This window comes from Carettochelys insculpta, chromosome 13 (assembly GCF_033958435.1).
Source record: "Carettochelys insculpta isolate YL-2023 chromosome 13, ASM3395843v1, whole genome shotgun sequence".
Classification (NCBI taxonomy): Eukaryota; Metazoa; Chordata; order Testudines; family Carettochelyidae; genus Carettochelys; species Carettochelys insculpta.
This window is the reverse complement of record NC_134149.1, coordinates 1,472,120-1,488,299: the sequence shown is the minus strand read 5'-3', so window position 1 is coordinate 1,488,299 and position 16,180 is coordinate 1,472,120. Positions and strand designations below refer to the sequence as shown.

General features: G+C 52.1%; 1 protein-coding gene across 3 annotated transcripts in view; it reads left to right on the top strand.

The window, feature by feature from the left end:
- The window catches only part of DLG3 (discs large MAGUK scaffold protein 3), a 181,051-nt gene that overhangs the window by 68,879 nt on the left and 95,992 nt on the right, over positions 1-16,180 (top strand). For all 3 annotated transcript variants that reach the window (XM_075008117.1, XM_075008115.1, XM_075008114.1), the window contains exon 5: positions 2,107-2,160. In XM_075008117.1, the coding sequence (XP_074864218.1) occupies positions 2,107-2,160 (54 nt within the window). The remainder of the gene's footprint in view (positions 1-2,106; positions 2,161-16,180) is intronic.

Sequence of the window (16,180 nt, the reverse complement as noted above, 5' to 3'; positions counted from 1 at the left end):
GCGTGTGTGTGTGTATTTCCAGAGCTGCAGAGGGCCTGCAGCACCCAGAACACGCTGGGTGCCTCCTGCCCCTCTCAGGTCTCTAGACCGGTCTGAGGGGAGGAGGAGGAGGCCAGGCCTGCAGCAGGCCGTGTCCCAGGGCAAAGGGCAGGAGTGGAATTCCTTGGTCTGGGCTGGGTTCCATGTTGCTGCTGCTGGACAGCTCCTCAGCAGAGCTGACGCAGAATCAGCACCAAGGCCCATGCACCAGTTTTGGGGGCAGCAGGTGCCATGAATAGGCCTATGGCAGAGGCCATCATTAGTTGTCATGTGGTCTGCCCATTGTCACTGGGTGTGTCCTGCCGGTGCTGTGCCAGACTTTGAGCCCAAGCCCAGGGCTGGAGGTGGTGACTCCCTGGCACAGAACAGGGAGAAAAAGCTTGTGCCTGGTGTGTCTCGAGGGGATGGCACATGGCAGGTGGCACCTCCCAGCACAGCTCTCACTTGCCAACCACACAAGGCAGTCAGGCTTTGTCACAGTTCTTCTCCCCCTCTGCAGGGCTCACGTCCCCACTCTCTGCCACCTGCAGCTCACCTCCTGCTGTCTGCTGATGGCCTTATTCCCCTGCCAGCCCTCAGCAACTGGGCCAGTCCTTTCCCACCCACACGCTCACTGTGAATTACATGGCCCACCCGGCTCTGACTCTGGGTCAGGGAATGGGGCTTCTCCTCTGGCCTGTGCTCCAGGTCTTCAGGACACAATCACCGCCCAGCACTGCTGCTGCATCCCACCACCGCCCTCTGGCCAGGCCTGCCCCAGCACACGTGTAGGCTCTCCTCTGTCAAACACTGTGCCAGAGGCAGAGGAGACCCAGCAGGAGCTAGAGAAGCTCTTTGTCTAGGGCTGAGGGTGGGATCTTTAAAGCCTGGAAGGCACCGAGTTGATAAGGTTATTTTAAAATCAGCCACAAGGTCACAGGTCAGCGATGTTAATGGTGATTGGGGGAAACCCACCTGGTGACAAGCGGAGGAGGGAGGCTCCTGGACCACCTGGGGAGAGTTCTGGGTGGGGCCATGGGAGGACGCTGTAGGGTGCTGGGGGAGGGGGTGCATGTGTTGCCCTGGGGGCAGGGGTTGTGGACCCCTCAAGTAGTTTGAGGGAATGGAAGCTCCTCTGCTTTGTTTCCCATTACTGAATGCCATGGTCCGTCTCCAGCACTTGGTGGTGGTCGCCTTCGGGAGGCTGGTGCAGAGAGGCCAGCTGGTTATTGGTAGCTCCACAGCTGGCTGGCTGTTCGGCAGAGCTGAATTCCCGGGGAGGCAGTGCCAGGGCTGGAACATGGACGCTCTGGCCCAGTGATTGGAGCAAGAGTGGCCAGGCCCGCTGGGAGGGCCAGTTCAACTAGCCCCTCGCTGCCAGGAGTTCTGGGTGAGATCCCAGCGACAGCCTGGCTGTGAGGTCTGCATGGGGCCCCCCTGGCCTGGGCCCACGCCCTTACCAGGGAGGACAGCAGTTTGTGAAAGGAATGCAGCTGCCACTCCCCTGAGCAGTTGGCTGTGCTGTGCACTATGCACGTATTGCTGGGTTAATTCTCACAGCCCCTCATGCCCCGTGTGCTCAGGAGGGGAACTCAGCCCAGGTCAGAGTGCATTGGCAGCAGAACCGGGACTGGAACTGGGATATTCCCAAATCCTCCCCCACAGCTTATGGCACAGGACAGTGGGGCCTCTCCACGGTGGCTGGAAGTGGCTTCCCACTGGCTCCCAGAGCCTGGGACTCAGGGGTGGTGTGTCTGAAGCTGGGACAGAGGTGAGGGATGGGGCCTGTTTCCTTCACTGCCTGGGCCACAGCACCTGAGCTCCTCAGGGCCTGGCAAGTTACTTGGCTGCATGCAGCACCTGGAAAGCCTGAGAGAGTCTTGCCAGGTGTGGCAGGAGGGGCCTGGCCCAACCAGGGAGACGTCCTCGGGCACCCCTGGGAGTGTGGGGCGGGGTGTGCAGAGAACACTGCCTCTTTGCTCCTTGGTCCGCTAAGAACCGGGTCATTGCTTGCCTGGGGCGTGGGTTGGGGCGCTGGGACTCAGAGCTCAGCTGTGTGATACCTGGTTTTGTCTTTGTCTCTGACAGGCTAACCCTGCGCCCATTATTGTGAACACAGACTCCTTGGAACCAGGGATCTCGGTAAGCCTCCTCTTGGCTTGGCATTTTTCCTGTAGAAATAACTATATAACAGTGCCTGCCTGGGCACTGGGGGTACCGCTCCCTGGGATCCCCCCCGCGGGCACTGGGGGTACCACTCCCTGGGATCCCCCCCACGGGCACTGGGGGTGCCACTCCCTGGGATCCCCCCCACGGGCACTGGGGGTACCGCTCCCCTGGGATCCCCTGCGTGGGCACTGGGGGTACCGCTCCCCTGGGATCCCCCGCACGGGCACTGGGGGTGCCACTCCCTGGGATCCCCCGCACGGGCACTGGGGGTACCGCTCCCTGGGATCTCCCACACGGGTACTGGGCATACCGCTCCCTGGGATCCCCCGCACGGGCACTGGGGGTACCGCTCCCTGGGATCCCCCGCACGGGCACTGGGGGTGCCACTCCCTGGGATCCCCCGCGTGGGCACTGGGGGTACCGCTCCCTGGGATCCCCCGCGTGGGCACTGGGGGTGCCGCTCCCTGGGATCCCCCATGCGGGCACTGGGGGTGCCGCTCCCTGGGATCCCCCGCGCGGGCACTGGGGGTACCGCTCCCTGGGATCCCCCGCGCGGGCACTGGGGGTACCGCTCCCTGGGAGCCCCTGTGTGGGCACTGGGGGTACCACTCCCTGGAAGCCCCCGCACAGGCACTGGGGGTACCGCTCCCCCGGAGCCCCCACGCGGGCACTGGGGGTGCCGCTCCCCGGGATCCCCCGCACGGGCACTGGGGGTGCCGCTCCCCGGGATCCCCCGCGCGGGCACTGGGGGTACCGCTCCCTGGGATCCCCCGCGCGGGCACTGGGGGTACCGCTCCCTGGAAGCCCCCGCGCGGGCACTGGGGGTACCGCTCCCTGGAAGCCCCCGCGCGGGCACTGGGGGTACCGCTCCCTGGGATCCCCCGCGTGGGCACTGGGGGTACCGCTCCCTGGGATCCCCCGCGCGGGCACTGGGGGTACCGCTCCCTGAGATCTCCCACACGGGCACTGGGGGTACCGCTCCCTGGGATCCCCCGCGTGGGCACTGGGTGTACCGCTCCCTGGGATCCCCCACGTGGGCACTGGGGGTACCGCTCCCTGAGATCTCCCACACGGGCACTGGGGGTACCGCTTCCTGGGATCCCCTGCGTGGGCACTGGGGGTACCGCTCCCTGGGATCCCCCGCGCGGGCACTGGGGGTACCGCTCCCTGGGATCCCCCGCGCGGGCACTGGGGGTACCGCTCCCTGAGATCTCCCACGTGGGCACTGGGGGTACCGCTCCCTGGGATCCCCTGCGTGGGCACTGGGGGTACCGCTCCCTGGGATCCCCTGCCTGTATGAGCCCCTGGGGGAACAGCTCCATGCTAGCATAGGCTTTCTGGGTAGGAGCATGGCCTCTAGAGCTGATTCTCTGCCCCAGCTCACACCAGCTGTCCCAGGAGAAGGATGGCCTCTTCAGCGCTGCTTCTCTCCAGCCACTGCACCGTGGCCTTTCTCAGCATGGTGAGGGCAGCTGTCAGGTGAGAGCGAGGCTCTGAGGAGTGTGACTGGGCAGGTCAGTGCCCCCAGAGGGTGCAGTTCAATGCTGGGTCAGAGGGGAAAAGAGCAACTGGACCTGTGCACGGCTCGGTGTGTCCACTTACCTCAGCCCAGGGGCACCTCCAGCACCGCTTCCTCCCTCCTGGCATGCCTGCCTGTGCCCCAAGTTGTGTGCAAGGCAGGCTGGCCTTGCAGGCTCGAGATACCCCTCGCTTTTCTTCCTTCCTGTGTCTTGTTTCCCTCTACCCCTCTCCCTTCAGCTTGGTGGCTTGCCAACTCTTTCTCCCACCCCCGCTCTCAGCACCCTGGCTGGGAGCCCCATCTGGCCTGTCTTGAAGATTTGAGGTCTGCTCCTACTGCCCTGTTCTGGTGGGTTTGAGCAGATTATTAGAGCACACTAATCACCATGGAGAAACTTGGCACATTGTCCCAGTCATCTCTGGAGGCTGTTCTGGGGATGGTCTGATCATGGCACCTGTAAATGTGCCCAGAAAGTGTCCCAGGACTACAGACGCCAAGGACAGCAAGTGCCTTTGTCTGGGGAATTATTCTGTGGCTCTCACTGGCTGTAAATCCAGGGGATGCTGTAGGTTTGGAGGCCTGGTGCATTTATCACCTCGTGTGGCAGCACTTGGGGCAGAGATCTCTGTGTTTTTTACAGAACCCAGCATCTACCGCAGAATTCCATCAACAAAACTCATGGCAGCAGAGAAAATTCCCAGGAGCATTAAATTCTATTCTGTAGAGGGGTTTATACACTGCTTATGGCACCTAAGTGAAAGAATCCCTTGGGATGATCCCCATCATGGGCCAGTTCTGTGCACAAATAAATACTTGGCTGTGAATCTGAAATTCTCCATCAGCGGCTTCCAAAGGTCCTCTCACAGGGCTCCCCTGTGCTCCAGCCTGCCTGTGATTCTCTCCAAGAGACAGCAATGCCTTTCCAATGCATCCAAGTCCCCTTTGGAAAAACAGTCTCCACACACGCGTGCTGTTCAGTGCTTACAAAGCTAGTGGCTCCAGCGTGAATCTCCTGCCTACACTAAGACAAGGTCCGTGCACCCTGTCTAGGAGCCAGACTCCCTTTCCACAGGTTGATACTTGGTGCATTAGCAGAGCAGATTTTGTGCTGATAGGGGTCTTTTACCCAGCACTGTGTGCGAGTTATAGAAAGCATATCTGCGCTGTAGCAGTGCTGAGTGGTCAGAGATGAGTCACAGAGCACTAGAGCTGGAAGGGACCTCAAGAGATCATCGAGTCCAGTTCCCTGCCCTCTTGGCAGGACCAAACACCATCTAGATCATCCCCGATAGGCGTCTGTCTAACCTGCTCGTAAATATCTCCAGCGATGGAAATTCCACAACCTCCCTAGGTAACTTATTCCAGTGTTCAACCACCCTGACAGTTAGGGAGTTTTTCCTAACGTCTAATCTAAACCTCCCTTGCTGCAGTTTAAGCCCATTGCTCTTTGTCCTGTCCAGAGTATAGGTTTCAGTGACAAGCATTCAGTCTTGCACTGATGCCAGCTCTCGTTCCTTGTCTGCTGGCACCACACACTCTTTCAGCCCAACCTCAGACCTAGCCTTGGTGCATGCAGTGCACACACCTCATCTCATGCTTCTGATACCACAGATGGACCCCATACAACTCAGTGGCTGCAGGCCTGGCTGCCTCAGTGGTAGCTCTTGAAACCTTGGAGGTTTTGTGTCCTGTCCCAGGTACGTGTTTGGTAGCTGGTACATCAATCACACTATTGGTCATCTCTGCCACTGCTGAACACCTTCCGGCACGCAGAGCTTTGAAGGCTCCCCCACCCCACAGGTGGAGCAGGCAGTAGAGATGCAAATTTCAGCCTCCCCCATCCTGAGGAGGTTTCCACGGTGCAGGCCTCCTCTTCCTTTTCTCTAGACAAGGCCATCATGGTGCCTGTTGGTGTCCCAGACAATGCTCAGGTCTACCAGGAATTCTTTAAGAGGGTGTCCACCAACTTAAACCTACTGGTAGAGGAACTCAAGGAGTCCAAGGATACCCTCTTTTGGGTGTTGGGTCAAGCAGCTCAGGCCAGGGCAGTCTGACCCCTCCACGACTGAATGCCCAGGATTTCCCTGGTTCTGTGTCAAGTGGCCTCCTCCGTTTCCCCAAATCTAAACAGGTGGAGTACAAAGACTTCTTCCTGGTGAAGGGAAATGAGTGACTTTACTCCCATCATGCCCCCAACTCCCTGGTCATGGTGGTCATAAACCATTGGGAGATGCAAGGCCAGCCCAGGTCGACCCCCAGAAAATAGAGAACACAGAGCACTAGAACTGGAAGGGAGCTCAAGAGGTCGTCAAGTCCAGTTCTCTGCCCTCTTGGCAGGACCAAACACCATCTAGATCATCCCTGATAGGCGTCTGTATAACCTGCTCTTAAATATCTCCATTGATGGAGATTCCACAACCTCCCTAGGTAACTTATTCCAGTGTTCAACCACCCTGACAGGCAGGGAGTTTTTCCTAACGTCTAATCTAAACCTCCCTTGCTGCAGTTTAAGCCCATTGCTCTTTGTCCTGTCCTCAGAGGCCAAAGAGAACAATTTTTCTTCCTCCTCCTTGTAACCCTCTTTGAGGTACATGAAAACCACTATTATGTTCCCTCTCAGTCTTCTCTTTTCTAAACTAAACAAGCCCAGTTCTTTCAGTCTTTCCTCCTAGCTCATGTTCTCTCTTCCTTTAATCATTCTTTTTGCTCTTCTCTGGACCGTCTCCAATTTCTCCACATCTTTCCTGAAATGTAGTGCCCAGAACTGGACACAGTACTCCAACTCAGGCCTAACGAGCACTGAGTAGAGCAGAAAAATGACTTCTCGTTTCTTGCTCACAACATGCCTGTTAATACATCTTACAATCATGTTTGCTTTTTTGGCAACAGCATCACACTGTTGACTCATATTTAGCTTGTTGTCCTCTATGTCCCCTATGTCCCTTTCCACAGTGCTGGTTCCTAGACAGTCGCTTCCCGTTCTTTGTTAGTGGTTCCTTCACACCTTCATAGGCCATGGCAGCACTCCTGGAGTGGAGAAGCCTGTGCATGCTTCCAGCCCCTCTGCTGGAGTCAGTGCTCGGTGAAGGTCTACCTTTAGCATGGTGCCCAGCGCTGGGGAGTAGCTGAGGCCTGTGGTCACCCTCCCCTGGCACTAAGTCTCAGAGCCTGGGTCAGCTGACATGGGCTAGTGGGGCTTCTGGGCTAGGCCTGATCTCTGAGACCCTGCCCCATTGCAGCTTTATGACAGCATGCACCCAAGTCAGTAGACTTGGCCAGCCATGGCTGTGCCACAGGGCTTTTGCTGCAAAGTAGCCATGTCTTAGCACCTGGCACCTGGTGTGCATGCGTGTTCTGCCGCACGCTGAGAGCTGGCCTGGTGGAGCTCAGAGCATCGCACACAACGAGCACAGGTGTGGCTGGGTGGGGAAGACCCAGCTGGGTTTCTTGGCCCTTGAAGCCCAGTCCAATTGCCCAGCTCAGTGGTTATGGGGCTACTCCGCTGTGTGTGCCCCTTACAAGGGACCCGCTCTGTTAGCACGGGGCCTTTCTGCTGCCCCACCCCCTCCACCCCATGACATTTGTGTTACACACTGATACAAACAGCGTATGTGTCACGCTCCGATACGGTGAGTTCCCACCCTACGCCTGGTACCTGCTGGTTCGAACAAAACAGCTCTGTCATTTATTCTGCCCTCCCGGCCGTACTGTGCTCAGGGTCAGCGTGTTCCTGTACCACCCCCAGGAACCTGTTTCCCTGGATACCCGTTACCTAGTGCTTAGGGGTGGCTGTGTCTTAGCAACACTTGCTGTGCCTTTGCCAAGTTCATGTAGTAGGCAGCACACTGGAAGCGAGTGTCTGCTTTGTGACAAGGCTTGCCTTTCACTCGCAGCCTGCCTTTGGGGTGACTTTGGCTAAGGCATCAGGTCTGATTCCAGGTCCTCTCTCTCAGACCATGGATGGGCTGTGGGCCCTGCTGTGGTGGCCAGGGACGAGCAGCATGTGTCTGTCACATAGCAAGTATGCCCTGTTTTATCTTACACTGAGACTTTCAGGCCAGAAGGGACCGTCATGGTCCTCTAGTCTGACCACCCAGAACAGGGTACCTCCCATACCCTCTCCTGTGACAGACCCCAACCTCTAACTGAGATACTGACCTCCTCAGATCCTGGCAAGGTGGTCAAGTCACAGAGACACCACCATTAATGGCGGTTCAAAGCAGCAAGGCGTCTGTGCCCCAGACTGGCGTGGAAAGTGCAAACCCCCTACCCCTGCCAGTCTCTGTCAATCTGATCTCAGTGGAAATTCCTTTCCCCACCCACAGGTGGTGATCAGTTGTTCCCTGGGCATACCGAGGTGACCCAGCAGCCAGTGGCCTGGGAATGAACTCTGTGCCATCATTCAGAGTCCCACTTCTGTCTGGTCTCATCTCCAGCCATCAGGATATTTGCTAATAGCAGTTGTGGGTGGGTCCTATGCCATTATAATGGATCCCTCCAGACCCTCCCCTCCTTACATGATTCAAGCTCAGTCTTGAAACAAGTTAGGTTTTTTGCCCCCACTGCTCTCCTGGAAAGATTATTACAGAACTTTTCTGATAGTTAAAAAAACATCATCTAATTTCAAGCCTGAGCTTGTCGCTGGCCAGTTTATGCCTCTTTGTGCACTCATTGGCCCTCAACTTGAGTAACTCCTCTCCATCCCTGGTGTTTATCCCTCAACTGTATTTGTTCAGCACAGTCATAGCTCCCCTGAGCCTTCCTTTGGGGAAGCTAAACAGGCCAAGCTCATTAAGTCTTCTTCCATAGGATAGGTTTTCCATTCCTTTTATTATCCTAGCAGCCCTTCTCTGCACCTGTGCTAGTTTTAATTCATCTGTCTTAAATGTGGAAGACCAAAACCGTACACAGGACTCCTGATGAGTTCTCACCAGTGCCGTGTACAATAGAAACAGCACTTCCCTGTCTCCACTGGAAATATCTTGCCTAGTGCATCGGAGGATTCAATTAGCCATTTTTTTCATGAAAACATCATGCTGGGGCTCATAGTTGTGTGATCTACTGATGTAGCAAGGTCTTTCTCTTCTTGTATGCTTGCAACTGATGCTATAGAAAAACATTCTTGCTACAGAAAAAAATCTTATTGTCAGTCTGTAGGTGCATGACCCTGCATTTTGTGCTATTAAATTCCATTCAATTTCTAGTTTGCAAGGTTGTCCAAGTCATAGGAAGTATGCCTGGCTTGTACGTGGTCAGAGTGAGACTGATATTTTGCAGGGAGATCTCTGTTGCTGTTTGCCATCTTTTGTTCACGATGATGAGAAGCTATTGGTCTTTGCTTTGTCTCTGTACATTGATCCTCACTGAATCATAGAATTCTAGGGCTGGAAGGGACCTCAGGAGGTCATCTAGTCCAGCCCCATGCCTAAAGCAGGACCAACTCCATCTAAATCATCCCAGCCATGACTATGTCAAGCTCGGACTTAAAAACCTCTAAGGATGGAGATTCCATCACCTCTCTAGGTAACGCATTCCAGTGCTTCACCACCCTCCTGGTGAAATAGATTTTCCTAATATCCAACCTACGCCTCTCCTTCTATAACTTCAGAGTGCTCCTTGTTCTGTCATCTGTCACCATTGAGAACAAAAAAGCAGTCATGTAGCACTTTAAAGACTAACAAAATAATTTATTAGGGGATGAGCTTTTGTCTCCATCATCCTTAGAGCCCCCTTTCAGGAAGTTGAAGGCTGCTATCAAATCACCCCTCCATCTTCTCTTCTGAAAACTAAATAAGCCCAAATCTCTCAGCCTGTCCTTGTAGGTCATGTGCTCCTGCCCCTTAATCATTTTCGTTGCCCTCCACTGAACCCTCTCCAATGCATCCACATCCTTTCTATACTGAGGGCCCCAGAACTGGACGCAGTACTCCAGATGTGGCCTCACCAGTGCTGAGTAGAGGGGAATAATGACTTCTCTAGATCTGCTGGAAATGCTTCTCCTAATGCACCCCAATATGCCGTTAGCCTTCTTGGCTACAAAATCACACTGTTGACTCATATCCAGCCTCTCATCCACTGTAATCCCCAGGTTCTTTTCTGCTGCACTGCTACTTTACCTGTCAGTCCTCATCCTGTAACAGTGCTTCGGATTCTTCTGTCCCAAGTGCAGGACTCTGCACTTGTCCATGTTGAACCTCATCAAATTTCTTTTGGCCCGATCCTCCAGTTTGTCTAGGTCACTCTGGACCCTGTCCCTACCCTCCAATGTATCTACCTGAGCCCCTAGCTTAGTGTCATCTGCGAATTTGCTGAGGGTGCAATCCATCCCTTCATCCAGGTCATTAATAAAGATGTTGGACAGTTCTGGCCCTAGAACTGATCCTGGGGGCACTCCACTTGAAAGCGACTGCCAGCCAGACGTTGAGCCATTGACCACTGCACATTGGGTCTGCCTGTCAAGCCAGTTTTCTATCCCTCGTACAGTCCATGTATCCAACCCGTACTTCCTTAGAATGTTGTGGGAGACTGTGTCAAAAGCTTTGCTAAAGTCAAGGTATATCACATCCATTGACTTCCCCATGTCCACAGGCGCAGTTACCTCGTCATAGGAGCTAATCAGACTGGTGAGGCAGGACTTGCCCTTGGTGAATCCATGTTGACTACTCTTGATCACTTTCACCTCTTCTGAGGGTGAAAGGATTGCAGGAACTTGTGTACTTGTGTCTGTGTTGTGTCTCGGTGATCAGAGGTTTGTGCATAGTTGTTTCCACAGGGTGCTGGTATTTACTGCAGGATGATGCTGGAGGGGGTTGGGATCAGCACAGAGAACATCCTGCATTGGAAATAAGATTCCCAACCAGCACCTCTGGACAGCTGATAAACAGAACTAAGACCATGGGCCAAAGGGAAGAGGGCTGCTCAGCCAGCCCCAAAGGTTTACTGAACCCAGCAGCTCTGGAGAGAAAGGCTTGTGAAGGGGGTAGAACAAAGAGCTAACCCACTTTTCTGAGCTTTGCATTGATCATTGTAGTGGGAGAGGGAGGAAGAGGTGGGTAAATCGTGTAATTAGGAGAGTCCCAAGTACGGGAGACAAGAACGTTAAGACAGAGTCTATAGCCCTACCCAAGGGCTTTACTCTGTGCATGTGACTCAACTCACCTTCTGGGATGGTGGAAGGAAACAGCTGTTTCACAGCTGCACAAGAATGCAGCACAGCTGCTTGGGGCCGTACATATCCTGCAGCTAACTGGAATTTCATGGGGAATTTGGAGTAGCCGTAAAGAGTGTAATTACTAGAGCTAGAGTTCCGCTGGGACACGGGTCTAACACCACTTCCTGCAGAAGTTTCAATTTTTTCCTTAGAAATCTCCACTTCAAGCACTGCTCAAACCTGAGAGCACTGTGCTGTGCAGAGGAGATCATGAGTGCTGGTGGCAGGCTGAACATGTCGTCGGTAGAGCAGGGAGCCTGATCAGTTTGCTTGTGACGAAAGGTGGCTTTGCAGCAGGCAGCACAGAGGAGGCGTGGCGCAGCACCTCCTCAGGCATTTAGAAATGGAGAGGGAGAGCCAGCCTGCAACCGGTGTTCCCTGTGAGCTGAGCATTTGGGCAGCCACACAGGAGAGATTCAGCTGCCACCCAGCTGATGAGCAGAGCGCCCCCAGTCACCGCAGCTGGCAGCCTGTGTTTCTGTGGGCAGTGCACATCCACACATGCTTTGGTGCGCAGAACAAAATTTATTCCACTCATGAGTGGAAAAATAGAGGGAGCCCTGCCTGCCACTTCTGCTCAGAGGGGAGAGTCTTTTCTAACACATCCTAAACCATGTGCTGCTAATGTGACGTAATTGCAGCTCACCTCATAGTAAGGACAGTCTGACCCAGGGCAGGGCATGTGTTTTAATCACTGATGAAACTGCTTCCATATTTTTCCTGACTGTGCCCAGAATCACCACTGGTAACACAGGCATGACACGCAGGAAGCTATCAGCAGTACCTGAGCAAGACGGGACTGCCCCCAGGAGCTCCTGCATGGATATTGCCCTGAAAAAGATTTGGAAAGGTTAATGAGCCTGAACAGTGGGACTCCTATAAATAGTCTGCAAAACTAGGCTTAGAAGACATGAAATCTGCTTGGCCTGGAAATACCAGTTCCAGGGCCCTGAGGTGGTGTGATCAGAACTCCAGGTAATGGGAACTGAAGTTACCATTTGCAGCCCCAACTGAACAGAGAAGCACACAGTTCTCTGAGGCACATGGCCAGACCTTGGAGGGCACAGGAATCAGCCATTCTGTGCCACGGGTGATGGTTTGGGACCCCACAATGCCCACTGAGGTGCTTAGGATACCCTGAGCCAGCCTTCTGAATCAGCTTTTCCTGGTCGTGCTGAGCGAGGCTCTGAAGCCCCCTCCAGCAAAGCACACAGGCAGGGCTCCAGACATTAAGTTCAGCTCTGGGAAGATTCCGCTTAAGGGATTTCCTGCAGCACCCAGATGTTCGCCCTCCCTTGGGGTACAGACCCAAAGTAACATGAAGTTCGCCTCCTTCCTCAATGTGAAGGAAGGTGTGCACAGCCTCTTGTACCCCACACCCCCAGTTAGAAATTACCTAAACTGCTGTTTCTATTACAATGCAGAAACAAGCTTATGAACAATGAAAAGGTGTATTTTAAGTGGTGAGAGGGACAATAAACAGAACGAAGCAGATTCCTAAGGCAATCATAGGAAGCACACAAAGTAAGCTGGATTCATTAAACAAACTGGCTACAATGAATAATTTCTCATCTTAGACATGGTTTTATATAGAGTCCTTTACAGGCTGATGGTATCTCTTTTAGCTTTGATCCAACAATTCTCTTCCCTCCCCCATGACTTCAGCTACAGTTTGTTTTTGTTTGTTTCCAGGTGTTTTCAAGTGTCAGTTTGGGGTTGTGCTTGATGGACCATGAACTTATCTAATTCTTTTTTGAACCCCATTATAATTTTGGCTTTTACAATGTCCCTGGGCAATGAGTTCCACAAGTTGACGATGCTTTGCATAAAACAGCATTTCCTTTTGTTTGTTTTAAATCTACTGCCTAGTAATTGCATTGGGTGAGCCGTGGTTCTTAAGAACATAAGAACGGCCACAGTGTGTCAGAACAAAGGTCCATCTAGCCCAGTATCCTGTCTTCTGACAGTGGCCAGTGTCGGGTGCCCCAGAGGAATGAACCAAACGGGCAATCATCAAGTGATCCCTCCCTTGTTGCCCATTCCCAGCTTCTGGCAATATCTTGTGTTCTGTGAAAGGATAGTAATGCTTCTTCATTCTCTTTCTTCAAACACAGTTTTATAGACCTTTATCATATCTCCCCTTTGTCGTTTCTTTTCCAAGCTGAAAAGCACCTTTTTAATGTCACTTCATAGGAAAGCTTTTCCATATCCTGAATTAGTTTTTGCCCTTTTCTGCTCCTTTTCAAATTTTGATACATCTGTTTTGAGATGGGCTGACTAGAACTGCACACAGTATTCAAGATGTAGGCATACCATGGATTTATATAATGGCATATATTTTCTGTCATGTTATCTATTCCTTTTCTATTGCACACTAAACAGATATTTTCAGAGAACTAGCCATAGTGACACTAAGATGTCTTTCTTGAATGGTAACAGTTAATTTAGACTCTCTGATTTTATATGTATAGCTGGAGTTAAGTTTTCCAATGTGAATTAGTTTGCATTTGTCAATGCTTAATTTCATCTGCCATTTTGTTGCCCAGTCACCTGGTTTTATGACTTCCCTTTGTAACTTGGTGCAGTCTTCTTTGATCTTTATCTTGAGTAAGTCTGTCGCATCTGTAAATATTGCCACCTAAACATTTACCCCTTTTTAAAACTTAGTACAGATCCCAGTATAGGTCACTGTGGGACATGCTATTTATCATTCTCCATTCTAAAAACTATGTGTACCTAACCTTTGTTTCCTGTCTTTTGACCAGATGCTGACCCATAAGAGGACCTACTCTCTTAACCCATAATAGCTTACTTTAATTGAGAGCTTTTGGTGAGGGACTGTGTCAAAGGCTTTCTGGAAGTTTAAGTCTAATGTATGCACTGAATCCCCCTTGTCCACATGCTTGTTGACCCCCTCAAAGAATTCTAGCAGATTAGTAAGGCTTGATTTCTCCTTACAAAAACTATGTTGACTTCCTCAACAAATCATGTTCATCTGAAGTTAGGTTTATTGGCCTGTAATTGCTAGGATTGTCTCTGGTGCCTTTTGAAAAATTGGGGTCCCATTAGCTGTCCTCTAGTCAGAAGATGATATAAATGATAGATTACATACTACGGTTACAGCAACGAAGGGTCCTGTGGCACCTTATAGACTAACAGAAAAGTTTTGAGCATGAGCTTTCGTGAGCACAGACTCACTTCATCAGATGCTGCGGTTAGTAGTTCTGCAGTTTCATATTTGAGTTCCTTTGGACTCTCGGTTTAATACCATCTGGTTTTGATGACTTATTATTACTGTTTAATGTATCAGTTTGTTCCAAAACCTCCTCTATTGGCACTTCAGTCTGGGACAATTCCTCAGATTTGTCACTAAAAAGAATGGCTCCTCTGTGGGACTCTCCCTCCCATCCTCTGCAGTGAAGACTGATGTAAAAAATTAATTTAGTTTCTCTGCAATGACCTTCTCTTCCTCGAGTGCTCCTTTAGCACTTGGATTGTTCAGTGACTCCACTAGTTGTTTGGAAGGCTTCCTGCTTCTGATGTACTTAAACTTTTTTTTTTCTGTTAGCTATTGTGGTTTTTGCTAGTTGTTCCTCGCATTCTTTTTTGGACTGCCTGATTACACGTTGACACTTGACTTGCCCGTTTGCACGCCTCTCTGCCTGATTACACGTTGGCACTTGACTTGCCCGTTTGCATGCCCTTCTGGTTTCGTCATCGGATTTGGCTCCTAATTTTTGATGGTTTTTGAAGTAGTTGCTGATGCCTCCCTTCTTACTTACTGTCAAGGTTCCAAAATTCGAAGTCACTAGAACCTCTGGGAAGAAGTCTGTCCTATCAGTGTATTGAAGTTGAGAGCAAGTGGCTGGGCTCTGAAAACCCTTCCTTACCCGCCTGTGAGGGCATGTCATTCAAATAGTCACTGACAACACTACAGCTTCACTTCATGCCTGCAGTCAGGGAAGGATGCCCTCCACCAACTCTGTAGAGAAGAAGTGGCTTTCGGGGAATGGTTCATAGAGCAGGAGTCAACCAGACCAACGTGGATGGTCATTGAAGAATTCAGTGTGACTCTGATTGTCTGTCACAGGATGACTGGCCTCTTTAAGGAAAGATGGGGTCAGCCACACCTGTGCATTACGAATTTGCTGCTGCCTGAGGAGGATCAGGTGATAGCCTGATGGGCAGCTGGGCCTTAGAAGGGATTTACCAGATGAAACAGCTTGGGGCTGGAGCTCTGACCCAGGGAAGAGAAAGACAGAGACTCTCGAAGGTAGCTCAGAATGGGGCTGGGAATAGAGCCAAGAAAGTAAGCAGGAAAGATGCCCTAAAGGGCAGATGAATCTGTTTTCTGAAAACCTTTTACAGTGTGAATTGGCTGGAGGGTAACTTCATCTCCAGAAATGTTGTATGGACGGTGAGCAGAGGAGGCCCATTGTGGGGTGTGCCTTCAGGGCAAAATTGGGCCAGCAATTGGTTCTGTGGTCTGGCCATATCTACTTATACTGCCCCGAGCTTAGCTGCTTTGAGTCCAAAAAGCCACCAGCTCATTCCTGCTATACCTTCAAGTTAAATTAATTCTCCCTTTGGGCAGCTACCAGTAACGTGGTTTAATCTCCACTTTCCATTCAGCCCATGCTGGCCTGTTTCGTCCTCTGACCTCAGGGTCTGTCTCTGACCTCTGATTCTCACATGCAGGTCAAGAATTCAGCCCTCCAGTTCTAGTATGGCCTCGAGTATATGCCTTGGCCTTGGATTCTAGTCCTGACACTGCCACAGGCCACTGGCCACCTGCATGACCCTGGGCAAGGCACTTCGTCTCTCTGTTATTGTCTTCTCTGTAAGATGGCAACAGGGTTGCTGCAGTGCTTTGAGCTCTCAGGTGAAGGCGGCTGTGGAAGAGCTGGGTGGTACTGTATTCCTGGTGAGGTAAAATGGTTTCTGAAGGGCTTTTGTTTTGGAAAGACTCTCTTTCCTACCTGGGACCTCAGTTTTGTCCACACTTCACTAACACAGCCTCCCTTTGAACCCGGGGGGAATATCCCCTTTTCCAGCTTTCTTTCCAGATAGCTTTTATAATAGCTTCTGCTGCAGCTAGAGGGGTGAATGAGCTGCCAGCACTTGTGGCTGACCTCCATTCCCAAGGACAGTGCCGTCCTTTGTTCTTTATCCAGAGCCTGTGCCCAGGGTGGTGACTGACTTTCAGCTACATCAGACTTTGACTCTGCCAGTAATCTTTCCCAGACTGTACCTCACCACAGGGA